The sequence below is a fragment of the Oncorhynchus clarkii genome, chromosome 30 (assembly GCF_045791955.1).
Source record: "Oncorhynchus clarkii lewisi isolate Uvic-CL-2024 chromosome 30, UVic_Ocla_1.0, whole genome shotgun sequence".
In the NCBI taxonomy this organism is placed as follows: Eukaryota; Metazoa; Chordata; class Actinopteri; order Salmoniformes; family Salmonidae; genus Oncorhynchus; species Oncorhynchus clarkii.
The window spans coordinates 816,470-841,863 of record NC_092176.1 but is presented as its reverse complement, the minus strand read 5'-3'; the positions used below and the strand labels follow the sequence as shown (position 1 = coordinate 841,863).

The window sequence follows — 25,394 nt, the reverse complement described above, 5'->3', positions numbered from 1 at the left end:
TTGATTCATGACGATGACTGCTAGCTAAGATTTTGAAAGTATGATGTTGACATGATCAGTCCAATCAAAGCTACTGTACATATAACGTGATGTGATGTCATTTTTCAGTGGCCAATGACTTCTTGGATGGGCACTTCTAATGTAACTCTATGGCAGCACCCAAGGGGCTAGAATTTTTTGAGGTCTATCCTTAGACTTGGCAGGGATGTAGTGTCCCCATGAGTTACAGAACACTGAGCCAATCACGCCGCACCGTATTTTCTGCTGGCTTGCCCCACCACCACAGAAAGCACTGAAATAGGCTGAAACACCTTCATTTTGGAGCTTCCTTACTCAAGGAAACAAAAAAGAGACCATGTTTGTAAGCGGCTTTATTAACCAAATAATATTTTTTTATACATTGTTTGCAAACTGAAATGTGACACGTACTAATGCCAACATAATATGCAAAACAGGCAAAAAATGTGGAGCTCAAAACAGGTGTGCCCTGAATGACGGGTCGTCACTGGCCATGCGTAATATGCGGTAGGCTATGTATTATGTAACTGCACAATCATCATTTTTATTCAGGTTTTTTATTTTAGGTTTAATGCATATGATTATTTGTTTTTAATTGATCATCACCTTAGAAAGCACTGTCCATTTCGTTGTGTTAGGCTTTGAAACAACATCCACAACAACCATGTTTTACATTGTTTCAACCTACTGTTCATCTTATTTCTTCAAATTTATCATCACAGTGAGGTGAGTTTTACAAGTATGATAGGCCTACTGTTTTGATACGTGTTTGATGTGATTTTCGATATAATTTGCATTGATGTCAGAGTAGTTAGAGGGAGAATTGAGCCCTGAGTACCAGGGCATGATGATAGTTAGCAAGTTGAGTACTACCAAAGCATGTCCATAGTGCACAAAAGGAGATTATGTAACTCAAAAGTCACGTGGAATTTTACTGCATTCATGACTCATGACTGCTGGTGTGGTGATAATATGATCACAGCAACAGCCCTAACCAGATTTACAGGGAATACATTGCAAAGGATGAAGAAGCTGCAGCCCTGTACTTATTGTCAGACATAAAGTATACTGAACTGATAGTGGACATACAGTACACTGGTTTTCGGGGTGCGATTGGCATGGGGTGTGGGGCAGCTGTCTGTGGATGGCTTTTGATTCATTTTATTGGATTCTTGGAGGTCTTAATCATTGTTAGGAAGAATTATGTTTTGAATCCTGTGGAATCAATTATCTTAATTTCTCTTATATTTCTAACTACATATTTTTTGGGGGCGCAATCTGAGATGGTGAGGGTTGGATATTCCTACCTTTTTTTGCCAGTCTGTTCTACTTGTTTGACAGTGTCAATAGCTATTGATCTTTCTTGCTCTTATCAATCAACAAACACTATGTATACATAAGTATTTGGACACCCCTTCAAATGAGTGCATTTGGCTATTTCAGCCGCAGCCGTTGCTGACAGGTGTATAAAATCGAGCACACAGCTGTAAGTGCTGTTATTGTAAAGAGGAAACGTCTAGGAGCAACAACGGCTCAGCCACGAAGCACACAAGCTCAGAGAATGGGACCGCCGAGTGCTGAACGCGTGCAGCGCGTACAAAATCGCCTGTCCTCGGTTGCAGCACTCACTACCGAGTTCCAAACTGCCTCTGGAAGCAACGTCATCACAATAACTGTTTGTCGGGAGCTTCATGAAATTAGTTTCCATGACCGAGCAACCGTACACAAGCCTAAGATCACCATGCGCAATGCAAAGTGTCAGCTGGAGTGGTGTGAAGCTCGCCGCCATTACACCCCCGGTGCAGTGGAAACGTTTTCTCTGGAGTGATGAATTACGCTTCACCATCTGGCAGTCCGACGGACAAACCTGGGTTTGGCGGATGCCAGGAAAACGCTACCTGTCCCAATGCATAGTGCCAAATGTTAAGTTTAATGGGAGGAGGAATAATGGTCTTGAGCTGTTCAAGCGCTAGGCCCCTTTGTTCCAGTGAAGGGAAATCTTAACGCAGCATTCTAGACGATTCTATGCTTCCGACTTTGTGTCGGAAGGTCCTGTTTGGGGAAGGTCCTGTTTCAGCATGACAATGCCCCCATGCACAAAGTTAGGTCCATACAGAAATCGTTTGTCGGTTGGTGTTGAAGAATCTTACTGACCTGCACAGAGCCCTGACCTCAACCCCATCGAACACCTTTACGCTGAATTGGAACGCTGACTGCGAGCCAGGTCTAATCGCCCAACATCAGTACCCGACCTCACTAATGCTCTTGTGGCTGAATGGAGGAGTCCCAACAGCAATGTTCCAACATCTAGTGGAAAGCCTTCCCAGAATAATGGAGGCTGTTATAGCAGCAAAGTGAGGACCAACTTTATATTAATGCCCATGATTTTGGAATGAGATGTTTGACAAGCAGTTGTCCACATACTTTTGTTCATGTGGTGTGAACTGACAGTTCGGGGTTAATGGTTACTTGGATTGTTGATACTTGACAAACCTGTCGGGTACATTAGTTTGAGTGTCGGTACAAAGGCTCGGCGTTGTGCTGTATCGTGGTTATTTGTGTAGGCCAATTTATCATGGCTGGTGTGTGTGTTTGCCTATGTTTAGCGTGTGTGTGTGTGTGTGTGTGTGTGTGTGTGTGTGTGTGTGTGTTCAGCATTTGGTATATATTACCTCCATCCTCAGACTCAGCATGGTGGATGGGACAGGTTACATGCCCACCGGACTGTTTAAAAAAATAATTAGACAAAATATATTTTGGACTTTTTGGAGTGTGTGTGGAAGGTAGGATGATGGAGTTGGCAGAAAGAAAAGCTGTGTGTGTGTGGGCACGCACTCATTTGTCTGCTTTTTTGTACACACTAGTTAAGTCAGTCAGTTAATAATTTCTTCTCAGACTTCTCCCTAAAGCTGTTTGGATGAACAATGGCTCTGTGTTATTAATTTATACTAAGACTCATGAGGAAAGGAAACGAGGGGGAAAGGAATCTCCTTTTGATGTGCCCAACCTGTCTGTGATTATTCCAAATGGCACACTATTCCATATGTAGTGCACTAGGGCCAGGGCCCATAGGCCACGTCCCAAAATTAATTCACCATATAGTGGATAGGGTGCCATTTGGGATGCATCCATAGACATTCCTCCCGCTCACACACTGTCACATTTGCATAGGGTCACACTCATCTGACTCAGCCTTCTGAAATACACCTCTTAGGGCCTGAGTGTTGCGCCAACTGTGCTTTGTTATGCTCTGCTGTTTGATCCTCATTTCTAGGATTTATTGTAAAGGAGGGATTTTAGGGATCATCTACAAAAAATAATGGAGATCTAGGCTTAGTAATTGGCTGTAGAGTGAGGAGATGTACATTTTGGGTTATGCCTTTCTGACTACACCATATGCAAATCCAGTACATATTGTTTCCACCCACCCACTCTCTCCAAGGTACACCTGCCTTCACATAGCATAAGGTTTCCTCATAACGAGGTGACTGGGGTTGATATCACATGCACTTCATCTATCCCGGCAGCCAGCACGTGGAACAGCTCACACATGACACACACAAAAGCCTAGCTATCAGCACACAATGAGCACCTTCTGCTTTCTTTCCCTCCACCCATTTGCTCTGGAAAGAAAGCGATGAGATTCAATTTGGAAAATGGTGAACTCTCCTCCTCTCGTCTCCTTTCCTCCTTCTGAGCTGGGCTGGAGAGTGTGTTTCGTGAGCAGTAGCCTTCCTCCAGCCCACTCTCTGGGTCTCTCCAGTCTGAACAGGGCCTGGTGCTCAGCCCAGAGAGCTCCACTGAGGGACGCTCCAGGGTAAGAGCCAAGCTGGACTTTCAACAGCAAAGACTCATACACACAGGCACACATAACAGTGCCTTGCGAAAGTATTCGGCCCCCTTGAACTTTGCGACTTTTTGCCACATTTCAGGCTTCAAACATAAAGATATAAAACTGTATTTTTTTGTGAAGAATCAACAACAAGTGGGACACAATCATATAGTGGAACGACATTTATTGGATATTTAAAACTTTTTTAACATACAAAAACTGAAAAATTGGGCGTGCAAAATTATTCAGCCCCCTTAAGTTAATACTTTGTAGCGCCACCTTTTGCTGCGATTACAGCTGTAAGTCGCTTGGGGTATGTCTCTATCAGTTTTGCACATCGAGAGACTGACATTTTTTCCCATTCCTCCTTGCAAAACAGCTCGAGCTCAGTGAGGTTGGATGGAGAGCATTTGTGAACAGCAGTTTTCAGTTCTTTCCACAGATTCTCGATTGAATTCAGGTCTGGACTTTGACTTGGCCATTCTAACACCTGGATATGTTTAATTTTGAACCATTCCATTGTAGATTTTGCTTCATGTTTTGGATCATTGTCTTGTTGGAAGACAAATCTCCGTCCCAGTCTCAGGTCTTTTGCAGACTCCATCAGGTTTTCTTCCAGAATGGTCCTGTATTTGGCTCCATCCATCTTTCCATCAATTTTAACCATCTTCCCTGTCCCTGCTGAAGAAAAGAAGGCCCAAACCATGATGCTGCCACCACCATGTTTGACAGTGGGGATGGTGTGTTCAAGGTGATGAGCTGTGTTGCTTTTACGCCAAACATAACGTTTTGCATTGTTGCCAAAAAGTTCAATTTTGGTTTCATCTGACCAGAGCACCTTCTTCCACATGTTTGGTGTGTCTTCCAGGTGGCTTGTGGCAAACTTTAAACAACACTTTTTATGGATATCTTTAAGAAATGGCTTTCTTCTTGCCACTCTTCCATAAAGGCCAGATTTGTGCAATATACGACTGATTGTTGTCCTATGGACAGAGTCTCCCACCTCAGCTGTAGATCTCTGCAGTTCATCCAGAGTGATCATGGGCCTCTTGGCTGCATCTCTGATCAGTCTTCTCCTTGTATGAGCGGAAAGTTTAGAGGGACGGCCAGGTCTTGGTAGATTTGCAGTGGTCTGATACTCCTTCCATTTCAATATTATCGCTTGCACAGTGCTCCTTGGGATGTTTAAAGCTTGGGAAATCTTTTTGTATCCAAATCCGGCTTTAAACTTCTTCACAACAGTATCTCGGACCTGCCTGGTGTGTTCCTTGTTCTTCATGATGCTCTCTGTGCTTTTAACAGACCTCTGAGACTATCACAGTGCAAGTGCATTTATACGGAGACTTGATTACACACAGGTGGATTGTATTTATCATCATTAGTCATTTAGGTCAACATTGGATCATTCAGAGATCCTCACTGAACTTCTGGAGAGAGTTTGCTGCACTGAAAGTAAAGGGGCTGAATAATTTTGCACGCCCAATTTTTCAGTTTTGGATTTGTTAAAAAAGTTTGAAATATCCAATAAATGTCGTTCCACTTCATGATTGTGTACCACTTGTTGTTGATTCTTCACAAAAAAATACAGTTTTATATCTTTATGTTTGAAGCCTGAAATGTGGCAAAAGGTCGCAAAGTTCAAGGGGGCCGAATACTTTCGCAAGGCACTGTACTTTAGACACACACTGAAACTGAGAAGGAGAGGCACGCACACACAACCTGCATGTCCCAGTGAATGTGCGTTTCCCACTAGTTCCTCCACCATCTGGTACCCCTCTCCATCCAGTTCTGGAGCTCTTGTCAGAGAGATCTGTAGAGCAAAAGGAAAACATCAAAACAGCAATAGATACAATTCATGCAACCTAATATTTCTACTCTCCAAACCAACACAAACTTAACCTCCTCACCACAAGCACTGACTAAAATGGTCCTGACGAACGAAGATGTACGTAAAGCAGAGGCAAACTCTAGCTTGAAACTCCTCTTAATGTGGCACAAACACACCGGTATGACTTATGTGGCGTTTTAAAGGGAGTTCCGTCAATGTGGTGTGTTACTGGAACAGAGTGTTGTTTGAGGGGTCTAGAACATGACATGCTGTTTCAATGTCTTCACTCTCTCTGTCTCTGTCTCTCTCTCTCTGTGGGTGTGTCCATCTTCCAGGGCTCTAGTCCCAAACTGACAGTTCATTGTGCAGACATCCTGGAGATCCGCCACTGCAACCGCCTGGAGATGCCCGACAACATGAACACGTTTGTTTTAAAGGTGAGGAGGAGACTCTCCTCCCCTGCTAGTGATGCTGATCCATCTTCCTGCCTTGTGTCGTGTCCCTCGCCATAAGAAAAGTGTATACGCGCAAGCACACACACACACACACACACACACACACACCCTCTGCCAAACTTGTCTGTTTCTTTCCATTCCTGTTCTTGAAGGTGTGTGTGTTCATATTTCTGTGTGTGTGTGTGTGTGTGTGTGTGTGCATACAATCTCCTTTACCACTAGTTTTGTCTCCTCCAGGTTAATCACTATCCAGGTAGTCTCATATTTGAGACGGAAAATAACCAGCAAGTCAGCTCCTGGACAACAGAAATTAAAGAATGTATCAACAGGTGAGGGACACGGCACACTGTAATGTTATCAGTACACTAGTTATTTAACATGCTACTCTCCCTCCCCATCTATTTTGTATTTTCTTCATCTAGCTTTATTCCGTGTGTGTGTGTGTGAGCGTGTTTCTCTCTGTGTGTGTGTGTGTGAGCGTGTTTCTCTGTGTGTGTGTGTGGGGAGGTATGTGCCGTGTGAAAGAGGAAGTGTGGGGGAGGTCTGAGTCTCAGTGGGGGAATCTCAGGACCTTTCTCATTTCTGCAGATGTCTGGAATTCTCCATCTCGCTTCCCCTCCTCAGACTCTGGTTTTCAGTCCAGCATGGCTTCAGCTCTGCAGCCCCCATGCCCCAAGGCCTTCAACACACACACACACAGATTTAAAATGCTAATCTTCTTGCTAACGGTTGGACTCCCTTTTATTGGGGCGCCAAACATTAAACTTCTATCTCAGAAGGCAGTGCTGTATTTGCTAGACTATCACAAGCTAGCTACTGTAGCTGTCGGAATTGCTGACAAAGGCTAATGAATGCGTCAGAGGTACATTTCTCTTATGCAGTACTGACACAGTATGGTAACACTTTTGTCATCAAAATGGACACCCTGTAAAATGGTTGAAGTGTGCAGGGAATGGTGAGCTATTGACCCTGATAGTGCTGTCATTTCCTATTTCGGATGATGGGATCGTGCTCTCTATCCATGGCATAGCTGCGCTTTCAACATGTATGTTATCAAGCTGTTCCAAATCAGGCAGTTAGTCACAGTACACAAGATTGTACTCAAGATTGTATGAGTGTGCACATTCATGAGTTTGCTCATGTGTGCATCTATTTTTAGTGTGTGTGTGTGTGTGTGTGTGTCTTAGAGAAATATATAGAGGCTTCGTCTTTCTCCTTCTGGGTGGAGGACCTGTGAATATGTATGAGGAGGAAAAACTCCCTCTCTCACTCTCTTCACAGACAGACAGTGTGTGTGATATTGGGGGTGGAGTGGAGGTATCACGTACAATAACACTAGCATTTTCAAGATTTACTGTAACAAGACATCCTTCCTGACAGAGCCCCGACGCTTTTGTGTGCCTCCGTCCTGCTGCTTCCTGTAGACTTGATGGCCCCCATCCCTCTCTCCCGCTTCCTCTTTCTTTCTTTCTTTCGTTCTTTCACTTCTCCCCTAGTGTAACCACAACTCCAAAGCTCCCGTTTGTGGTTTATATGATTGAATAAGCAGATTGTTGGATTAATATTGACCTAGTGTGATATAAATGTTTACTTTCTTGTGAGTAATGCAGTATCTTTAGGAGAGGCCAATGCACATACTGATAGGATGCATGGGGAGTGAGTAGCTCCGTTTTGTACCCTCAAAACTGTGATTCTATGTAGAAGTTAGACAATATCGTTTAAATTAAGCCTCTAAAGTCAAAAGATCAATATATGCCCAAGCAACTGGAGGAGAGTAAGCGGTCGGTTATATACAGCCACGAACCAATCTGTGTTAAGCGACGCCAACAAGCCATGGCTTCCGTTAGAGGAAAAGACAAAGAACAACTTGGAGATGCAAATGAGAGCAACGAACGGCTAAAGGATATCCAGGAAAACATAGCTGAAATGCTCTCAACGCTCCCCAAAACAAGCAAACTATTACAATCTGTTGTTAAAGAAGTAGATTTACTCAAAAGGAAAGTAGAATCTATCGTCAGATATGCATATGCAGGAGGAGCGTGGACGAATAGGACAACAAAAATGGCCTTCTGGAAACAGAAGAACTCTAAATATCTTCACATGGTATGGGAACACAGAGGATGGCGTTCACAAGTGCTGATGAAGCCCTGAACAGGCTGCAGTAAGCCTTTCCAGTTGAAAGAGAGCCCAATGCCCTGAGGAGGAAGAAGCAGAAAAAAGAGATAAGCACACTAGGCTACAAACAATGATGCCCACGACCATCTTATCGTAAATTGAGAAAATATTATTTCCCTCTCTCCCCCCCATACAATCTAGACTCCATTGTCTCCAAGTAACTGTTCTTATCTAGGAAGTAACAATATAATTAGTCAATGCCAATGAGATACATGGTCATTGAAAATACATGAAAAGACAATATTAAAAAGGAATTGTAAACCGGGTGCTTCGAGCCCTGAATCTGGATTGGCTGAAAGACATGGTACATCAGACCGTATACTATGGGTATGACAAAGCAAATCGTGTTACTGGTCTAATTACGCTAGTAACCAATTTATAATGGCAATAAGGCACCTCTGGTGTTTGTGGTATATGGACAATATACCATGGCTAAGGGATGTACCCAGGCACTCCGCGTTGCACCGGGCATAAGAACAACCCAAATACCACACCTCATCGGGCCTCATTGCTTAAATATAGCATGTACAGGTACCAGTCAAAAGTCTGCATACCTACTCATTCCAGGATTTTTCTTTATTTTTTACTATTTTCTACATTGTAGAATAATAGTGAAGACGTCAAAACTATGAAATAAGACATATGGAATCACGTAGTAACTAAAAAGGTGTTAAACAAATCAAAATATATTTTACATTTGAGATTCTTCAAAGTAGCCACCCTTTGCCTTGATGACAGCTTTGCACACTCTTGGCATTCTCTCAACCAGTTTAACCTGGAATTATTTTCCAACAGTCTTGAAGGAGTTCCCACATATGCTGAGCAACTGTTGGATGCCTTTCCTTCACTCTGCGGTCCAACTGATCCTTAACCATCTCAATTGGGTTGCGGTCTGGTGATTATGGAGGCCAGGTCATCTGATGAAACACTCCATCACTCTCCTTGGTCAAATACCCCTTATACAGTCTGGATGTGTGTTGGGTCATTGTCCTGTTGAAAAACAAACCAGATGGGATGGTGTATCGCTGCAGAATGCTGTGGTAGCCATGCTGGTTAAGTGTGCCTTGAATTCTAAATAAATCACAGACAGTGACACCAGCAAAGCACCCCCACACCATAACAGCTCCTCCTCCATGCTTTACGGTGGGAAATACACATACGGAGATCATCGGTTCACCTACATGCGTCTCACAAAGACACTGCAATTAGAACCAAAAATCTCCGGTTTGAACTCCAGACCAAAGGACAAATTTCCACTGGTCTAATGTCCATTGCTTGTGTTTCTTGGCCCAAACAAGTCTCTTCTTATTATTGGTGTCCTTTAGTAGTGGTTTCTTTGCAGCAATTTGACCATGAAGGCCTGATTCACACACTCTTCTAAATAGTTGATGTTGAGATGTGTCTGTTACTTGAACTCTGAAGCATTTATTTGGTCTGCAATTTCTGAGGCTGGTAAACTCTAATGAACTTATCCTCTGCAGCAGAGGTAACTCTTCATGTCTTAAAGTAATGATGGACTGTCGTTTCTTTTTGCTTATTTGAGCTGTTCTTACCAGAATATGGACTTTGGTCTTTTATCAAATAGGGCTATCTTCTGGGGGGAAAGCATATGGTTGTCGAACACTTAACCACATCTGCTGACAATCTCTTTTTCTTGCAAGAGTTACATTTTTTTTTTAAAAGAGAGAAATGTATTATTTAAAGAGGAGCTGGATTGGAGAGGCCCATGCTGCCACCTACTGTAGTAACAGTAGAGGTGTACGCATCCTGATAAATGAGAATACATGGGAATGGTATGAAGTCCAAAAGTTATGGTCGGACCTAGAAAGTTAGCTGAACAAAAATGTAAATGCAACATTCAACAATTTAATTTTACAGAGTTGCAGTTCATATGAGTAAATCAGTAAATTGAAATAAATGAATTAGACACTAATCTATGGATTTCACATGAATGGGAAAACAGATACCTTTAAAAAAAAATGGGCCTCACAATGGGCTTCAGGTTCTCGTCACAGTATTTTTGTGCATTCAAACTGCCATCGATAAAATGCAGTTGTGTTCATTGTCCGTATCTTATAACTGCCCATACCATAACCCCAACGCCACCATGTGTCACTCTGTTTACAATGTTGACATCAGCAAACCGCTTACCCACACGATGCCATACACGTGGTCTGTGGTTTTGAGGCCGGTTGGACATACTGCCAAATTCTCTAAAACAATGTTGGCGGCGGCTTATGATAGAGAAATTAACATTCTCTTGCAACTGCTCTGGTGGACATTCCTGCAGTCAGCATGCCAATTGCACACTCCGTCAAAACTTGAGACATCTGTCGCATTGTGTTGTGTGACAAAACTGCACATTTTAGAGTGGGCTTTTACTGTGCCCAGTACAAGATGCACCTGTGTAATGATCATGCAGGTTAATCAACTTCTTGATATGCCACACCTTTCAGGTGGATGGATTATCTTGGCAAATGAGAATCGCACACTAACACGGATGTAACCACAATTGTGCACAACATTTGAGAGAAATAAGCTTTTTATGTGAGTATGAGAAATGTCTGGGATCTTTTATTTCAGCTCATGAAACATGGGACCAACACTTTACATATTGCATTTATATTTTTGTTCAGTATACAATGTACACTTACTTTTAATCCATCTGTCTGCATATTTCAAGACATGGCATATGGGGTTGTCGTGAGATACCCAATGGGCTAAATCCCTAGCAAACACAGGTGATTAATCAAATTGCATTCTATACTGAAGATCATGATTAGGTGATTATTGGAGTCAGGTGTGTTAGCTGGGGCTGAGGCAAAACTGTGACACCAATCAGGCACTCGAGGACTGGAATTGCCCACCCCTGGGATAGACGATTCTCTTCTCGTCACTCATCTTGAAAAGATGTATCAATCAGTCCGCCATCATTAACACAATGGAAAAATCTAATTATTTATTTACATAGTACATTTCAGCCTTGTGCAGTTGATGGCAGCGTCATGTCAAGAAGGATGGGCTAACATTTTAGCCCAGTCTGGATTGGCTGCTGCTAACTGAAGTCCTTGTTTATTACACAGGTCTGGCAGCGTGGATTTGGAGCTCCTAACCTACCCTGTGGACAATGCTGCGATGGCCAAACGGAGAGGGAACTCCGAGTCAGGGAGTCAGGGTGGGTGTCAGGGACAGGAAGGGTCGGACCCCAACCTGGAAGTGTGTAACAATTAATATCTCAGGATGATATTGTATCTTTATGTTTGAAATGATGCTGTAGTGGTTGGCCCAGTCACTTGTAACGGTTTGAGGAGTTGTGGGTATGATTCCTGCATGGGCTGCATGTATATCTTATGAACATTCCGGCAGGGCGACAGGTAGCCTAGGGGTTAGTGTTGGACCAGTAACAGAAAGGTTGGTGGTTTGAATACCCGAGTCAACAAGGTAATCAGTATTTTGTTGATTTTTCCCTTGAGCAAGGCAATTAACCCAAATTTGCTCTATACGACTATACTACACCATACTACTATGGCTGACCCTGTTAAATAACAAATTTCACTGCAACTATCCAGTGGGTGTACCCCCCAAAAGATGAGCTATTTGTGGATCAAAGGGTCTGCTAAATGACCATGTTACATTCTATTCTTACACTTCCCTTGTTGTCCCCCCACTAGGAACTGCGACCTATGCCCTCTCGGAGCAGGTGTTCCATAAGACTGACCACTTCCTGTGTTCATACCCCTGGTTCCACGGGCCCATCTCGCGGGTCAAGGCGGCCCACCTGGTCCAGAACTTGGGCCTGGAGGGCCATGGAGTGTTCCTAGTGAGGCAGAGTGAGACTCGCCGCGGAGACTACGTCCTCACCTTCAACTACCAGAGCAAGGCCAAGGTGGGGTGCACACACCTTGGATCTACCATAGGTTCTAGAAGAATACCTTCTTAGTTTTTGATATCATGAAGATGTCTGAATAAAAGCATCATTGACATTGTTGTTCATGTCGATGTATCTCCCTCCGCCTCTCTCTTTCTGCAGCACCTGCGTCTGTCTCTAACAGAGTGGGGTCAGTGTAGGGTGCAGCACCTGCGCTTCCCATCCGTCATGGACATGCTCAGTCACTTTCGCCTCTACCCCATACCCCTGGAGTGTGGCACTGCCTGTGACGTCACCCTCTCAAGCTTCGTGGTGGCTAACTCCCAAGGTGAGCCCTCGTCACTGACCCCTGACCTACACTGGACACAAAACACCCGCCCCCACCAATACTTTTGAACTTAGGACTACTGCTAACACTTAACTTTACATAAATGTATTTTTTTTAAAAATTGCACACAAAGAAAATACAATTTTATTATAGATATGCCATAAACAACTACTTGGATATAAATTATATGGGAATCCGCACAGGATGTGCAAGTGAAATCCTTTATGTCAGCATAAATAATGTTATGTCATTGTGTCCTCTCTCTCAGGTCAGATCTCAGCGGCTGTTCTGGTTCCCTTCTCCCTGAACTGCTGGAGCTCCGAGCCCAGCCTGGCCCACTGCAGCCCAGCCATCTGCCCCAGCCTGCTCCCCTCAGCAGGCCCCTCTCCAGGCCCCCTGCCCCAGCCCGGACACCCTCATCTATACACCGCTCCCCTCCCAGACCTCCCCACCTCGGGTCCCCTGCGTCGGAGCGAGTCGGTGGGCCGCAGAACCCTACTGCGTCACCCCAACCCCCACCCACCCTTTACTCAGCGAGACTCCGACTACGAACTGGAGCCAGACAGGGGCCGCAAGCGGGCCATCGACAACCAGTACATGTTCCTCTGACCGGCCGACTCCCTTTCTCCCTGTCACAGCCGGCCCAGAGGTCACCGCAAAACTCCAAGCAAGTGCCAGATGGACTCATGAGTGAACGTGTATGCCCAAGTTGAGGTCTGTTTCATGGTGGGGGTGACAGAGTTCATTATGAATGTATTTTTAGGAAAGTGTTTAATATTATATGATTATTCTCATTTTATAAAGCGGATGTCGTTGTTTTAAGGGATGTTGCTACATGGGAGTGAGTGGCACTGATGTGGAAGGTCTTCCCTCAGGCAGGGGAGCGGGGCACCCTCACTGCCTCTCCCTCCCCTTTAATAGGGGTCTGTTTAAGGGCCCTGAAGCGTTGTGCAACACTCCCTCCCCTCCACACACACACTCTATTTTATAGTGTATTCTAATGATACCCTGTGTATTTGAAATGCACACATTCTGTGCATTGTGTATTTTAATTCGCTGACTATTTTTGTTGGAAAACCGAAGGTGTTGAAAAAGGAACCTAACAAACTGTGTGGAGCCTTCCATGTAGGTTTGGTTCAGTCTCACTGTTGGGGTATGTATTGACGTTAAACCTCCCGAGACGGGACTGAACAAGGGAGTTAACCCCATAAAGAAAGAGGTCGGGAGGGGACCCACCCTATTCTAGAATCCCTGTTCCCCTCCACAGCCTCGACTCTCAAGCCCTGTGCACAACTCTTATATAACACATTTCACACAATGTTCGTGATATAACACTTTGTCTGCCCAAACATGTTTACACAACCATTGTGCAAACATGTTTACACAACCATTGTGCAAAACTCTGTTGTATCACAAGCATTGTACCTGTATTGTACAACTTGAATGTGTATGGGGCAAAATATTAGCATGTTAATTTCCTGTTAGCATTAAAGTCCTTACCTTCATAGCATTAACTTCTTTCATCTTAACATTGTTCTCTCCAGCTCTATGACTCAAGGACAAAGCTGGACCTTTCTGAAGGCATTTGTTTTCTGCTAGTTAAATGTTTCCCTTCTATGGCTTCTTAATCAGCGAGCTCTTGAAAGAGACAAACGTCACCAAAGAAAATGTGAGGAAAAGACTGCACTCCCTTGCTTTTACTAAGGACCCTCGTGTGCATGGCCCCTTAACACATTTTATGTAAGCAACCGTTCTGGTGTACATTTTTGTTTATTAATTAAACTTTCTTTAACATACCAGTACCCATCACTTTTCCTGTATGGACATCTTCTTTCCCTTGCCTAACACTAACTTAGCAGTGAAACCTTAATCATTGAGTTGTACAGCTTACCCCCTAGAAGTCCTACAGTATTTATGGTCGTTTATTTCTTATCATAGAAATGCTCAAAGGCATGTTGATTTCCTTTTTAAATGACCAGGACATCGACTTGCCCTGAAAGGAGAGGTCTTTTTCATTGCATGACCCAGCTAAAAATCAAGGAATTTTACAATCAGGTACCTTCCGATATTGAAACTGACTTTGTCAAAGGTTAGACAATTGCAGGCAAGTATGGTTTGTTTTCTGTGCTTAAATTGAAACTAATCCCAAACCCCAATCTGTTCTGCAAATGCGTAAGGAAAGCAACGGTATCATTGACTTATCAGTCCCTTTGACCTGTAGCCAGAAAGACTGTGCCTTGCCTGAAAACTGCTGTTGCTTTGAACCTCAGGGCGTGATGTGTTTGAACTTAGTGCAATAAATGAGGTATTTCCAATAATATAGCTTAATTAACCTGTACATTGTCTTTGCACTCAATCATATTGGGAAAACAAATCACACCAAGAGTTCTGGCAAGCTTAGTGCATTCCACTACTGTAGACAGGTGTTGAAGAGTGAGCAACACCAGTCTGTCTGCACATATCACGTTAGTTTTATACTCCAAAATGGCCCCAACGTACCTCAGGCCCATGTATTAGAACATTTATTTTGCCCGGTCAGTCAAGCAATCTGACATTGTTCAAGTTCAACTGATTTAATGTGTCTTCTCAATACTGTTATGTTATGTATTCGCACTAAACATTCCATTAAACCAAAGCTTTCCATCTGTCAATCTTTGATCAATTGTTACATTTCCTTAAGTTATAAGCATTCTAAGTTATATCAACTGTATATTTGACTTTTGAAAATATAAAGCTAACCCCCAAAAAATGTACCTACAACAGCATTTGTGACTATGAAAAAGCTTGTTTTTCTGCAAATATTACTTTGACAGGTCTCTGACGTATAAAACAGCATTGTATGGCTCCTGCACATAGCCCTATAATGCTTTCACCGGTCTAGTCTTTTCAGATCTGTGAACAGAGGGGGCTGGGGTTCAAATAGAACTGGGATGTGAAAGTGAGTGAACCAAGAGACGTGTGAAACATGAGCGTTGTTTATACCTGGTGGCAACCTGCATCCTGATCTCATTCACATTCTGCTGACATTAAGACCAGTATAGACTCACCTCCAGAAGTAGTCAGGGATACATTGATTTGTTAAATGAAAGCAGTGGGCAGAGCTTAGTGACAGGTCAGGGGGTGGAGTTTACAGGTGAGCGTCAAATAAAGGCCTTTAAGGATGGTAGGTTGGAGGGCGATAATTATTCTAAATGACTTACTGAGCAGCCTTATCTATGCTGGTGCAGTGTACTAGGCTAGGTCACAGGTTCTAATCTCGCAGATGATTTTTTTTTTAAGGATGGTCATATACCACCCTCTAAAATCAACGGGATAGGGACCAGAAAGTCACAAATTCTTGCCGATGCCCGTTCTTACATGTGAACCTTGCTTGGCCATTTGCAACTGACTTTGGACCAATTTAACTACAATGCATATTTACTGGAAATTTTAATTGTAATTCGTATCTGTCAAAGCCACTGACAAACATATCCCTAATTTTTTTTAGACATCAATGAGTGGCATTACAAAATTAACACTTGATTATACATAGAACGCAAAAACACACAAGACTGCCAATACAGCTCTGTTTAAAAAAAAAAAAAGTTTATTTTTCCCCCAAATGTTTTATATTATTTATATTATCTACAAAGTAAAAGTTACATAATGGTCAGGTGAGAAGTGGGATCACTTTAGCCATCATAATTAATAATGTTTGTCCTTTAGGCCAAACTTGTTATTAATTACAGGGAGATTTTAATTAGTTTTAGTTTGGTTAAAACCTGTTCTGAAGTCTTGAATGCAGCAGCTGTTAAACAGTAACACTGTTTAAGTAGGAAGAATTTCCATATCAAGGTGCAGATCATTATCTTTCTCTCAATTGGCAAGCTGAATCAGGTTTCTTAAAAAGGTGTGTGTGGGGAAGAGAGAGGGTATCCTTTGTTATTAATCAAACTCTTAATAAAACCTCTCCAATGCAACAACCTGTGGAACATTCTTTATGACTGGGAGAGGAAAGCATGTGTAGTAGCATGACGAGAGATCTGCGTCAAGACCCTTGAAGAGAGCGAGGGCTGGATAAGGGGTCCATGTTCTCAGTAGCACCCTCCACAGCTGCTACTGATGGTGCTGTTGCACTGGAGGGACACAAAACGGAGGAAATCAGTGAAATTGGCCAGTCGTGGTTAGAATATTTATCATCAAATCAAATGTGAAATGCTTACTTTACAAGCCCTTAACCAACAATGCAGTTCAAGAAAGAGTGTTAAAATATTTACTACTACTAGGAGGAGGGGGGGGGGGGGAGGAGGAGGAGGTGTAAATGTGTGTAAATAGTCCGGATGGCCATTTCATCAGTTGTTCAGCAGTCTTATGGCTTGGGGGTAGGAGCCTCTTGGTCCATAGCACTTATTACAAGAATTTCAGCTAAATGTATCATTAACGATAAGGCTGGGGAAAATTAGATCAAACATTGACGTGATGAACAAACATATTTGCCCCAATTTAATACTTGGAAGTGTGTTTAGTTGAACAAGCAGTACAGAGACATATGTCAGGTGATTCCCGCCCCCGAGGCATATAGGGATGGGGTGATGTACCTTGGGGGTGTGCCAAGTAAGAGAAGTGTGTAGTGGAGGACACTGGGATGGGGTTGAGGGCATTCTGGGAGAGTTGGGGGCCGCCTGGCTGCTGGGTGGCCATCAGCATCATCTGAGGGTGGCCAGGGTGGGAGGGAACCATCCCAGACTGCATATGGGCCTAGGAGGAAGAGAAAGCGAGAGAGAACATTAGTAGAAAGAGATACATACAACTGTTACTGACTCCATAAAAAGGTTGTGTTTTTGTTCCTGGGACCACTAACCTGTTCATATAGTATGTACTCAGAGTGAAGTGAAGGGCTTCTGAAGGTGGAGCTCACCTGCTGCATGTGGGCCATGTGGGAGGGGTTGTAGCCGTGCTGCATCTGCTGGGGGTGGAGGTAGACGGCCTGCTGGGCCGAGGGGAAGCTGCCCTGGGGGGACTGGGGGTTGGTCCCCGGGGTCATGGATGGCGGGGTAGGGGCCAGGGCCTGGTACATCTGCTGCTGGGGCTGGTTGCCCATGTGCAGGGCCTGGGCGGCTGCAGCCTGGTGCTGTTGGACGGGGCTGGGAGCCGGGTGGTTTCCCCCATGCTGCCCGCCCTGCTGGGCCTGGCCTGTGGGCGTGGCCGAGGGTTGGGGGTGCTGGTACTGCTGCGGCATGGGGCCTTGTGACACTGGAAGCACAAAACAAAGACTGGGTTATTGGCATGGACCAGATTGAATGTAGAGTGTTTGCTTTACCACAATAAAGTTATCTAAACGTACATATATTTTTTTTTTTACTGGGATGAGTATGCAACGCTATTACAAATCTCTCAACTTCCGGTCCCTGAACATAAATTATGTAGCTATTTTTTGTTCTGGGTGCCAAGATAAAGTACACAAAGACTAAACAAAGTGACAATAGAGTGACACAGAGGGGGGTGGGGGGCGTTGCTTACCATACATGGTGTGAGTCTGCTCGCCATACTGGGTGGTGGAGGAGACTAGCTGGCCGGGCTGGCCGTGGTTGGGAGGGGCCATCATCCTGGCCTGACTCTGCATCACCGGGCTGAACACATGCTGAGCCTGGGGGGGCACACATTGCTTGTGCCCTATTCACAATACACTGCTAATGACTTAAAGGCATACATGCCAATCTTTTGTGATACCTTTATGGACCGTGGAAAGCTGTGAGTCGAGTTGTAATTTTGGCAGATTGTTACCTGTGACTGGTAGTGGGGCATCTGCTGCATCAGTTGCTGGCTGGTAAACTGCTGTGGGCTGCAGGTGAAGTACTGGGCTGAATAGGTGGGGCTTTGGGCTACAATGGGCGGCCCCGCGGCTTGGGCTGGGTGCATCATTGTGGGTGTGCCCTGGGGGTGGTGCTGGTCTGACCTCTGCTGGGGCATGTTGGCTACTGCAGCAGCCAGTGGAACACAACATCCAGGATTACAGGAAAGTTGAAGTTGGAAGTTTACATACACTTAGGTTGGAGTCATTAACACTCATTTTTCAACCATTCCACAAATGTCTTGTTAACAAACTATAGTCTTGGCAAGTCGGTTAGGACATCTACTTTGTGCATGACACACGTAATTTTTCCAACAATTGTATCACAATTCCAGTGAGTCAGGGGTTTACATACACAAAGTTGACTGAGCCTTGAAACAGCTTGAAAAATTCCAGAAGATGATGTCATGGCTTTAGAAGCTTCTGGCTAATTCACATTATTTGAGTCAATTGGAGGTGTACCTGTGGATGTATTTCAAGGCCTACCTTCAAACTCAGTGCCTCTTTGCTCGACATCATGGGAAAATCAAAAGAAATCAGCCAAGACCTCAGAAAAAAACATTTAGACCTCCACAAGTCTGGTTCATCCTTGGGAGAAACTTCCAAACGCCTGAAGATACCACGTTTATCTGTACAAACAATAGTACGCAAGTATAAACACCATGGAACCACGCAGCCGTCATACTGCTTAGGAAGGAGACGTGTTCTGTCTACTAGAGATTAACGTACTTTGGTGGAAAAAGTTAAAATCAATCCCAGAAGAACAGCAAAGGACGATGTGAAGATGCTGGAGGAAACAGGTACAAAACTATCTATAGCCACAGTAAAACTAGTCCTATATCCACATAACCTGAAAGGCCGCTCAACAAGGAAGAAGCAACTGCTTCAAAACCGCCATAAAAAAAATCCAGACTATGGATTACAATTGCACATGGGGACAAGGATCGTACTTTTTGGAGAAATGTCCTCTGGTCTGATGAAACAGAAATAGAACTGTTTGGCCATAATGACCATCGTTATGTTTGGAGGAAAAAGGGGGATGCTTGCAAGCCGAAGAACACCATCCCAGGGGTGGAAGCATCATGTTGTGGGGGCGCTTTGCTGCAGGAGGGACTGGTGCACTTCACAAAATAGATGGCTTCATGAGGAGGGAAGATTATGTGGATATATTGAAGCGACATCAGTTAGGAAGTTACAGCTTGCTCGCAAATGCCTCTTCCAAATGGACAATGACCCCAAGCATACTTCCAAAGTTGTGGCAAAATGGCTTAAGGACAACAAAGTCAAGGTATTGGAGTGGCCATCACAAAGCCCTAACCTCAATCCCATAGAGAATTTGTGGGCAGAACTGAAAAAGCATGTATGAGCAAGGAGGCCTACAAACCTGACTCAATTACACCAGCTCTGTCAGGAGGAATGGGCCAAACGCACTGTGGGAAGCTTGTGGAAGGCTACCCGAAACGTTTGACCCAAGTTAAACAATTTAGAAGGCAATGCTACCAAATACTAATTGAGTGCAAGTAAACTTCTGACCCACTGGGAATGTGATGAAATAAATCACCCTACTATTATTCTGATATTTCATATTCTTAAAATAAAGTGGTGACCTAACTGACCTAAGACAGGGAATTTTTATGAGGATTAAATGTCAGGAATTGTGAAAAACTGAGTTTAAATGCATTTGGCTAAGGTGTATGTAAACTTCCGACTTCAACTGTATGTGCACAGCCTTCTTAAATTCAATATTAGTCTACAATACTGAATTTACCCTATATACATGGTCTCCAAAAGCACTGTTAATCAGAGCAGCTCCCCAGCAGTTCGCTTCCCAGCAGACTAGACAGCAATATCTAACACCGCTACGACCCCATGCAGGCCAGGTGTTAAACTAAAAATGTACCTGCACACGTGATCTTATTCTCTTTTGACTCCATCCATTCGAATGTGTGTCGGACATACCCAGATGCTGAACTGTGCAATTAGTGAAGACAGGGACAGACAGCATTGGCAGTGAGCATTCTCACCTTTACCTGGTCTGTAGGGCTTGGACTGGCTCACCGTCATATGAGGCATCTGGACATGGTACATTGCTGGAGACTGAGAGATGAGATCAGAAGCAAACGTTTAGCCAACTGAAACCTTCCATTGATTCTCCGACCCCCACCCTTTCAACTTTTGACTCCCTTCTCATCCACCCTCACTCCTTGTTCACAGCATGCCGTGTGGACTTGAAGTGAGAAGAAAGGTTGGCTGGGTAATTTACCTTAGGCCACATGGATACAGTGCAGCTGTCCACCAATGGGTTCCAACATAGCCCATTTACTAACCTGGATGACCATGCACTTCTTATTCTATATCTATCTGCAAACATTAATGAAGGCTTATCAAATAAAGACGTGAGAATTGCTCTGCATTGTGTCAGTGTTTGTAAACTCTGAGCAAGAATGGCATAATACTAGTCATATTATTCTAGGCCTGGGAGAAAGAGTAAGAATGTCACTTAAGAAAGCTGTTAAAACAAGAATGAGGTTAAGTTCTTGATAACTATTGCCAATTGCAATAACAAATTGGCAAACCAACATCTGATGAGACATATTCAAGCAAGCAAAACATCTCATACGGATTTTGGCAAAAAAGGTAAGAAACAAGTAGATAGCTTAAGAAATGCACGAACCTTCCAGATAATGCTTTTCTAATGGAGAGAGAGGAAAGGGAGAAAAGAAAAAAAAAGAACCATTCTTTAGTTGCTCGTTTTTTTTCTTTAACCAGAAATAATTCTCTGAACTCAAATGACCGATGTTAGATTACCAACAATTTCTTATAGCAAATTCAAAACCAAAATATATTTTAGAACATTAAATCACTTAGCAACAGCGACTCCAGAGAAATCACAATCACACCATTATATTATTTCACAACAGATTAACTTGTCTCACAAACTGCATTCACTCAGAGCTCTATATTACTTCCAACTACCCTATAACAAAACACTTATCTTCAAGGCTACACAAAAGTTTAAAAATGAGAGATTCAAGTCAGAGAAAACATTCATTCAACCTCGACTTGAACCAACCTAAAGACTCTGGAAATGTCACAAACCAATATAAACAAGCAATAGGCTACTGTACATGACTTCACACACGATGAGTTTATGGCTGTGGAATGGTGAAGACCGGTCAAAGTGGGGAATGGTGAAACGGTGACCAGACAGGCCAAAGTGTGGAATGGTGAAACGGTGACCAGACAGGCCAAAGTGAGAGGAGAGAGCCTCTAACAAGTGCATGCCACAACTGCATATCCAAATTCAGCTGGACCACACAAATACACCCCCCCTTCCTGTTGCATGATACATTCCTTGCAAGGAGAGAGATGCAACAGAGAGGAGAGAGAGATATGACGGGAAAGGAGGCCAACTAAATATTTTAGAACACTCATACATTTTCCTTGCTGCTTAGGAACTCTGCATGCCAATCATGAACCAATTATCATTCAAGGGTATGTCTGAGCTTCCACAAGTACTCTTCTGAGCTGCAGAGGCATGCAGGTGGGATGGAGAGTGTGTGCATGTGTCTCACCTGAACTCCAGGGCTGACTGGGGTCAGAGGGTACATCTGGGGGAAGCAGACCGTCTGGCTGTAGACTTGTTGGGGCTGCTGCACCACGATGGAGGGGCTGGGCTGGCCCTGTGGCCGCGGGGGGGTTGGAGTGGTGGCCGGTTTGTGCTGCAGGCCACACACACACACACACGACAGGGAAACTCTATAAAAGTCACTACAGCTTAAAAAGGAATGTCTGTCAAGTGGCAAAGTCAAAAAGCAGGATGAGAATAGTTACTCGGGCAGTCAGACAACTAACCTGAGTATTGAACACCCTGGGTTTGAACTCATGGGCATTAGGATTGAGAGTCGACTTTATGATTTGACTGCGGACCGGGAAAAAAGAACAGTTAAGAGAAAATCATTTTTTCCCTCAACGTGAGCAATCCCTTGAGTTCCAGGATGATACATTTTTCGCTGGTCAGTTGTCTTTTTGAGCCACGTTCCGTTATTTGTGCTTACCCTCAAAGAGGCCCATTCTAAAACACCAACTCAAATAGAAATAATGGGAGCAAATACGTGGCCATGACACTCACTCTTTGACTGGCTCCTTTTCTTCTTTGTCCTCAGGCTTGGCCCCTCCGCTGAAGGTGGGTGCAGACGTCTGGACACCCTGCGAGGTCACGTCAGGCCCCCTCTTCTGCTCCGGGGCAGGACAGAGGGTAGAGGAGGATGGTGCTCCAGGGCTGCCTGCCTTGCTGCTCCCGGTGGGGGCCACGTTGCCCTCCTCAGACCACTCCAAACCCTTGTCCAGAGGAAGCTCCTTGGGCTTCTCTCCCGCGGCATCTGGTGGAGGCTTGGTCATCTGCTCAAACTGTGGATCTGGGTTCGAGCTGGACTGCAACTGAGCGAGAGAAAGAGCGTTTTGATCGCAAGCCGAGAGTAAGTCAATACGACTAGCAATGAAGAATTGGTAGTTAGCTATCCACGAAGAATTGACAGCATAATATTTGTTTTAGGTTGGTTGGACAGGTGTCTTTTATACTGATAACAAGTTCAAACAGATGCCATTAATACAGGTAACGAGTGGAGGACAGAGGAGCCTCTAAAATAAGAAGTTACAGGTCTGTGAGAGCCAGAAATCTTACTTGTTTGTAGGTAAACAAATACTTATTTTCCACCATAATTTGCAAATAAATTCATTAAAAATCCCACAATGTGATTTTCTGGATTATTTTTCTCATTTTGTCTGTCATAGTTGAAGTGTACCTATGGTGAAAATTACAGGCCTCATCTTTTTAAGTGGGAGAACTTGCACAATTGGTGGCTGACAATACTTTTTTGCCCCACTGTATCTTGTAAAGTTTCTATTGCCATTGTCCTGGCAGGAAAAAGGTTCAGTAAATGGTGAGGTGCAGCCAGTGAGAGGTAATACAGCAGGGAGGAGTGCGAGTGCCTCTCAAATGTAGGTTGTCCACCCACTCTGCCCACTCTGAAAATGCACTATGGTGATTAAATGTCACATCCTTATGTTCTAAAATACATTTTACCAAGACAAATATGATTAACCATGTTCTGAATCGTTCAGTGGGGTCTTTCATTAAGAGCCAGTTTGCGCTGTTCTGTGAAGGGAGTAGTACACAGCGTTGTACGAGATCTTCAGTTTCTTGGCAATTTCTCGCATGGAATAGACTGACGAGTTCCAGAAGAAAGTTCTGTTTCTGGCAATTTTGAGCCTGTAATCGAACCCACAAATGCTGATGTTCTAGATACACAACTAGTCTAAAGAAGGCCAGTTTTATTGCTTCTTTAATGAGCGCAACAGTTTTCAGCGGTGCTAACATAATTGCACAAGGATTTTCTAATGATCAATTAGCCTTTTAAAATGATAAACTTTGATTAGCTAACACAATGTGCCATTGGAACACAGGAGTGATGGTTGCGGATAATGGGCCTCTGTACGCCTATGTAGATATTCCATAACAAAAATCTTCCGTTTCCAGCTACAATAGTAATTTACAACATTAACAATGTCTACACTGTATTTCTGATCAGTTTGATGTTATTTTAATGAACAAAACATGTGCTTTTCTTTCAAAAACAAGGACATTTCTAAGTGACCCCAAACTTTTGTATTTCATAACCTAATATATCCGATAATAAGCACCGAGCTCTGTTGCCATATCTGTGCAGGTTTCGGGCGAACAACTTGAGAATTTTACATGTTGTGGTGGTTGTCGTCTTTAAAAAGTTGTTTTAACAGGTTACAAAAATAAAAATTAGCATAACACGAGCTGAATTCAATAGAAAAGGCTTTGAAAATAAAAAGCTTGTTGTATGCTCAGCATTCCGTTGACATCTCACAGAGATCCGCTTGTTTTTCTGAGAAATATATATTTTTAATGGAATTTTAAAATATGAAAAGCATATACTAAAATACTACATCGTCTCTCAAAATTGATATCCATCTTACCGCTATATTGTTTTATGTCCTGCGGAGAAGATGACGAGTTCAACAGGAAAGTGAGCCTGTCAGGTAGTCAGTAGCATTAATTCTTGCACAGAATCCATTGATTTAGTCACCCAAACTCTTGCCATCCTACAAGGGTAAAAACTTTTGAACAGATTATGAAAGAGACATGAGGTTTGGACCATAGCATATCGATTGCGCAACCAGGGGTGGAAAGACCTTGGATCATTGTTACTCTAACTTCCGCAACGCATATAAGGCCCTGCCCCACCCTCCTTTCGGAAAAGCTGACCACGACTCCATTTTGTTGATCCCTGCCTACAGACAGAAACTAAAACAAGAGGCTCCCACGCTGAGGTCTGTCCAACGCTGGTCCGACCAAGCTGACTCCACACTTCAAGACTGCTTCCATCACGTGGACTGGGACATGTTTCGTATTGCGTCAGATAACAATATTGACGAATACGCTGATTCGGTGTGCGAGTTCATTAGAACGTGCGTTGAAGATGTCGTTCCCATAGCAACGATTAAAACATTCCCTAACCAGAAACCGTGGATTGATGGCAGCATTCGCGTGAAGGACAATACAGTGCCACTGACACGGCCTGCAACGAAAACATGCGGACTCTCCTTCACTGCAGCCGAGGTGAGTAAGACATTTAAACGTGTTAACCCTCGCAAGGCTGCAGGCCCAGACGGCATCCCCAGCCGCGCCCTCAGAGCATGCGCAGACCAGCTGGCCGGTGTGTTTACGGACATATTCAATCAATCCCTATACCAGTCTGCTGATCCCACATGCTTCAAGAGGGCCACCATTGTTCCTGTTCCCAAGAAAGCTAAGGTAACTGAGCTAAACGACTACCGCCCCGTAGCACTCACTTCCGTCATCATGAAGTGCTTTGAGAGACTAGTCAAGGACCATATCACCTCCACCCTACCCGACACCCTAGACTCACTCCAATTTGCTTACCGCCCAAATAGGTCCACAGACGATGCAATCTCAACCACACTGCCCTAACCCATCTGGACAAGAGGAATACCTATGTGAGAATGC

At 43.8% G+C, this 25,394-nt stretch overlaps 2 protein-coding genes across 12 annotated transcripts in view; one reads left to right on the top strand and one right to left on the bottom strand.

The window, feature by feature from the left end:
- Nucleotides 1-16,457, top strand: part of LOC139390133 (SH2B adapter protein 3-like) — a 60,204-nt gene extending 43,747 nt beyond the window's left edge. For all 3 annotated transcript variants that reach the window (XM_071137321.1, XM_071137320.1, XM_071137322.1), the window contains exons 3-8: nucleotides 6,014-6,115; nucleotides 6,371-6,462; nucleotides 11,392-11,483; nucleotides 11,980-12,194; nucleotides 12,339-12,504; nucleotides 12,773-16,457. In XM_071137321.1, the coding sequence (XP_070993422.1) occupies nucleotides 6,014-6,115; nucleotides 6,371-6,462; nucleotides 11,392-11,483; nucleotides 11,980-12,194; nucleotides 12,339-12,504; nucleotides 12,773-13,113 (1,008 nt within the window). In that variant the 3' untranslated portion in view covers nucleotides 13,114-16,457. The remainder of the gene's footprint in view (nucleotides 1-6,013; nucleotides 6,116-6,370; nucleotides 6,463-11,391; nucleotides 11,484-11,979; nucleotides 12,195-12,338; nucleotides 12,505-12,772) is intronic.
- LOC139390131 (ataxin-2-like) overlaps nucleotides 16,384-25,394 on the bottom strand; it is a 38,184-nt gene continuing 29,173 nt past the window's right edge. For 5 of the 9 annotated variants that reach the window (XM_071137311.1, XM_071137319.1, XM_071137313.1 and 2 more), the window contains 10 exons: nucleotides 22,467-22,774; nucleotides 22,190-22,256; nucleotides 21,910-22,056; nucleotides 21,009-21,026; nucleotides 20,359-20,431; nucleotides 18,268-18,461; nucleotides 18,004-18,130; nucleotides 17,345-17,736; nucleotides 17,082-17,241; nucleotides 16,384-16,619 (listed from right to left, as the gene is read on the bottom strand). In XM_071137311.1, the coding sequence (XP_070993412.1) occupies nucleotides 16,600-16,619; nucleotides 17,082-17,241; nucleotides 17,345-17,736; nucleotides 18,004-18,130; nucleotides 18,268-18,461; nucleotides 20,359-20,431; nucleotides 21,009-21,026; nucleotides 21,910-22,056; nucleotides 22,190-22,256; nucleotides 22,467-22,774 (1,506 nt within the window). In that variant the 3' untranslated portion in view covers nucleotides 16,384-16,599. The remainder of the gene's footprint in view (nucleotides 16,620-17,081; nucleotides 17,242-17,344; nucleotides 17,737-18,003; nucleotides 18,131-18,267; nucleotides 18,462-20,358; nucleotides 20,432-21,008; nucleotides 21,027-21,909; nucleotides 22,057-22,189; nucleotides 22,257-22,466; nucleotides 22,775-25,394) is intronic. The other 4 variants (XM_071137316.1, XM_071137312.1, XM_071137314.1 and 1 more) reach the window with 4 other exon arrangements.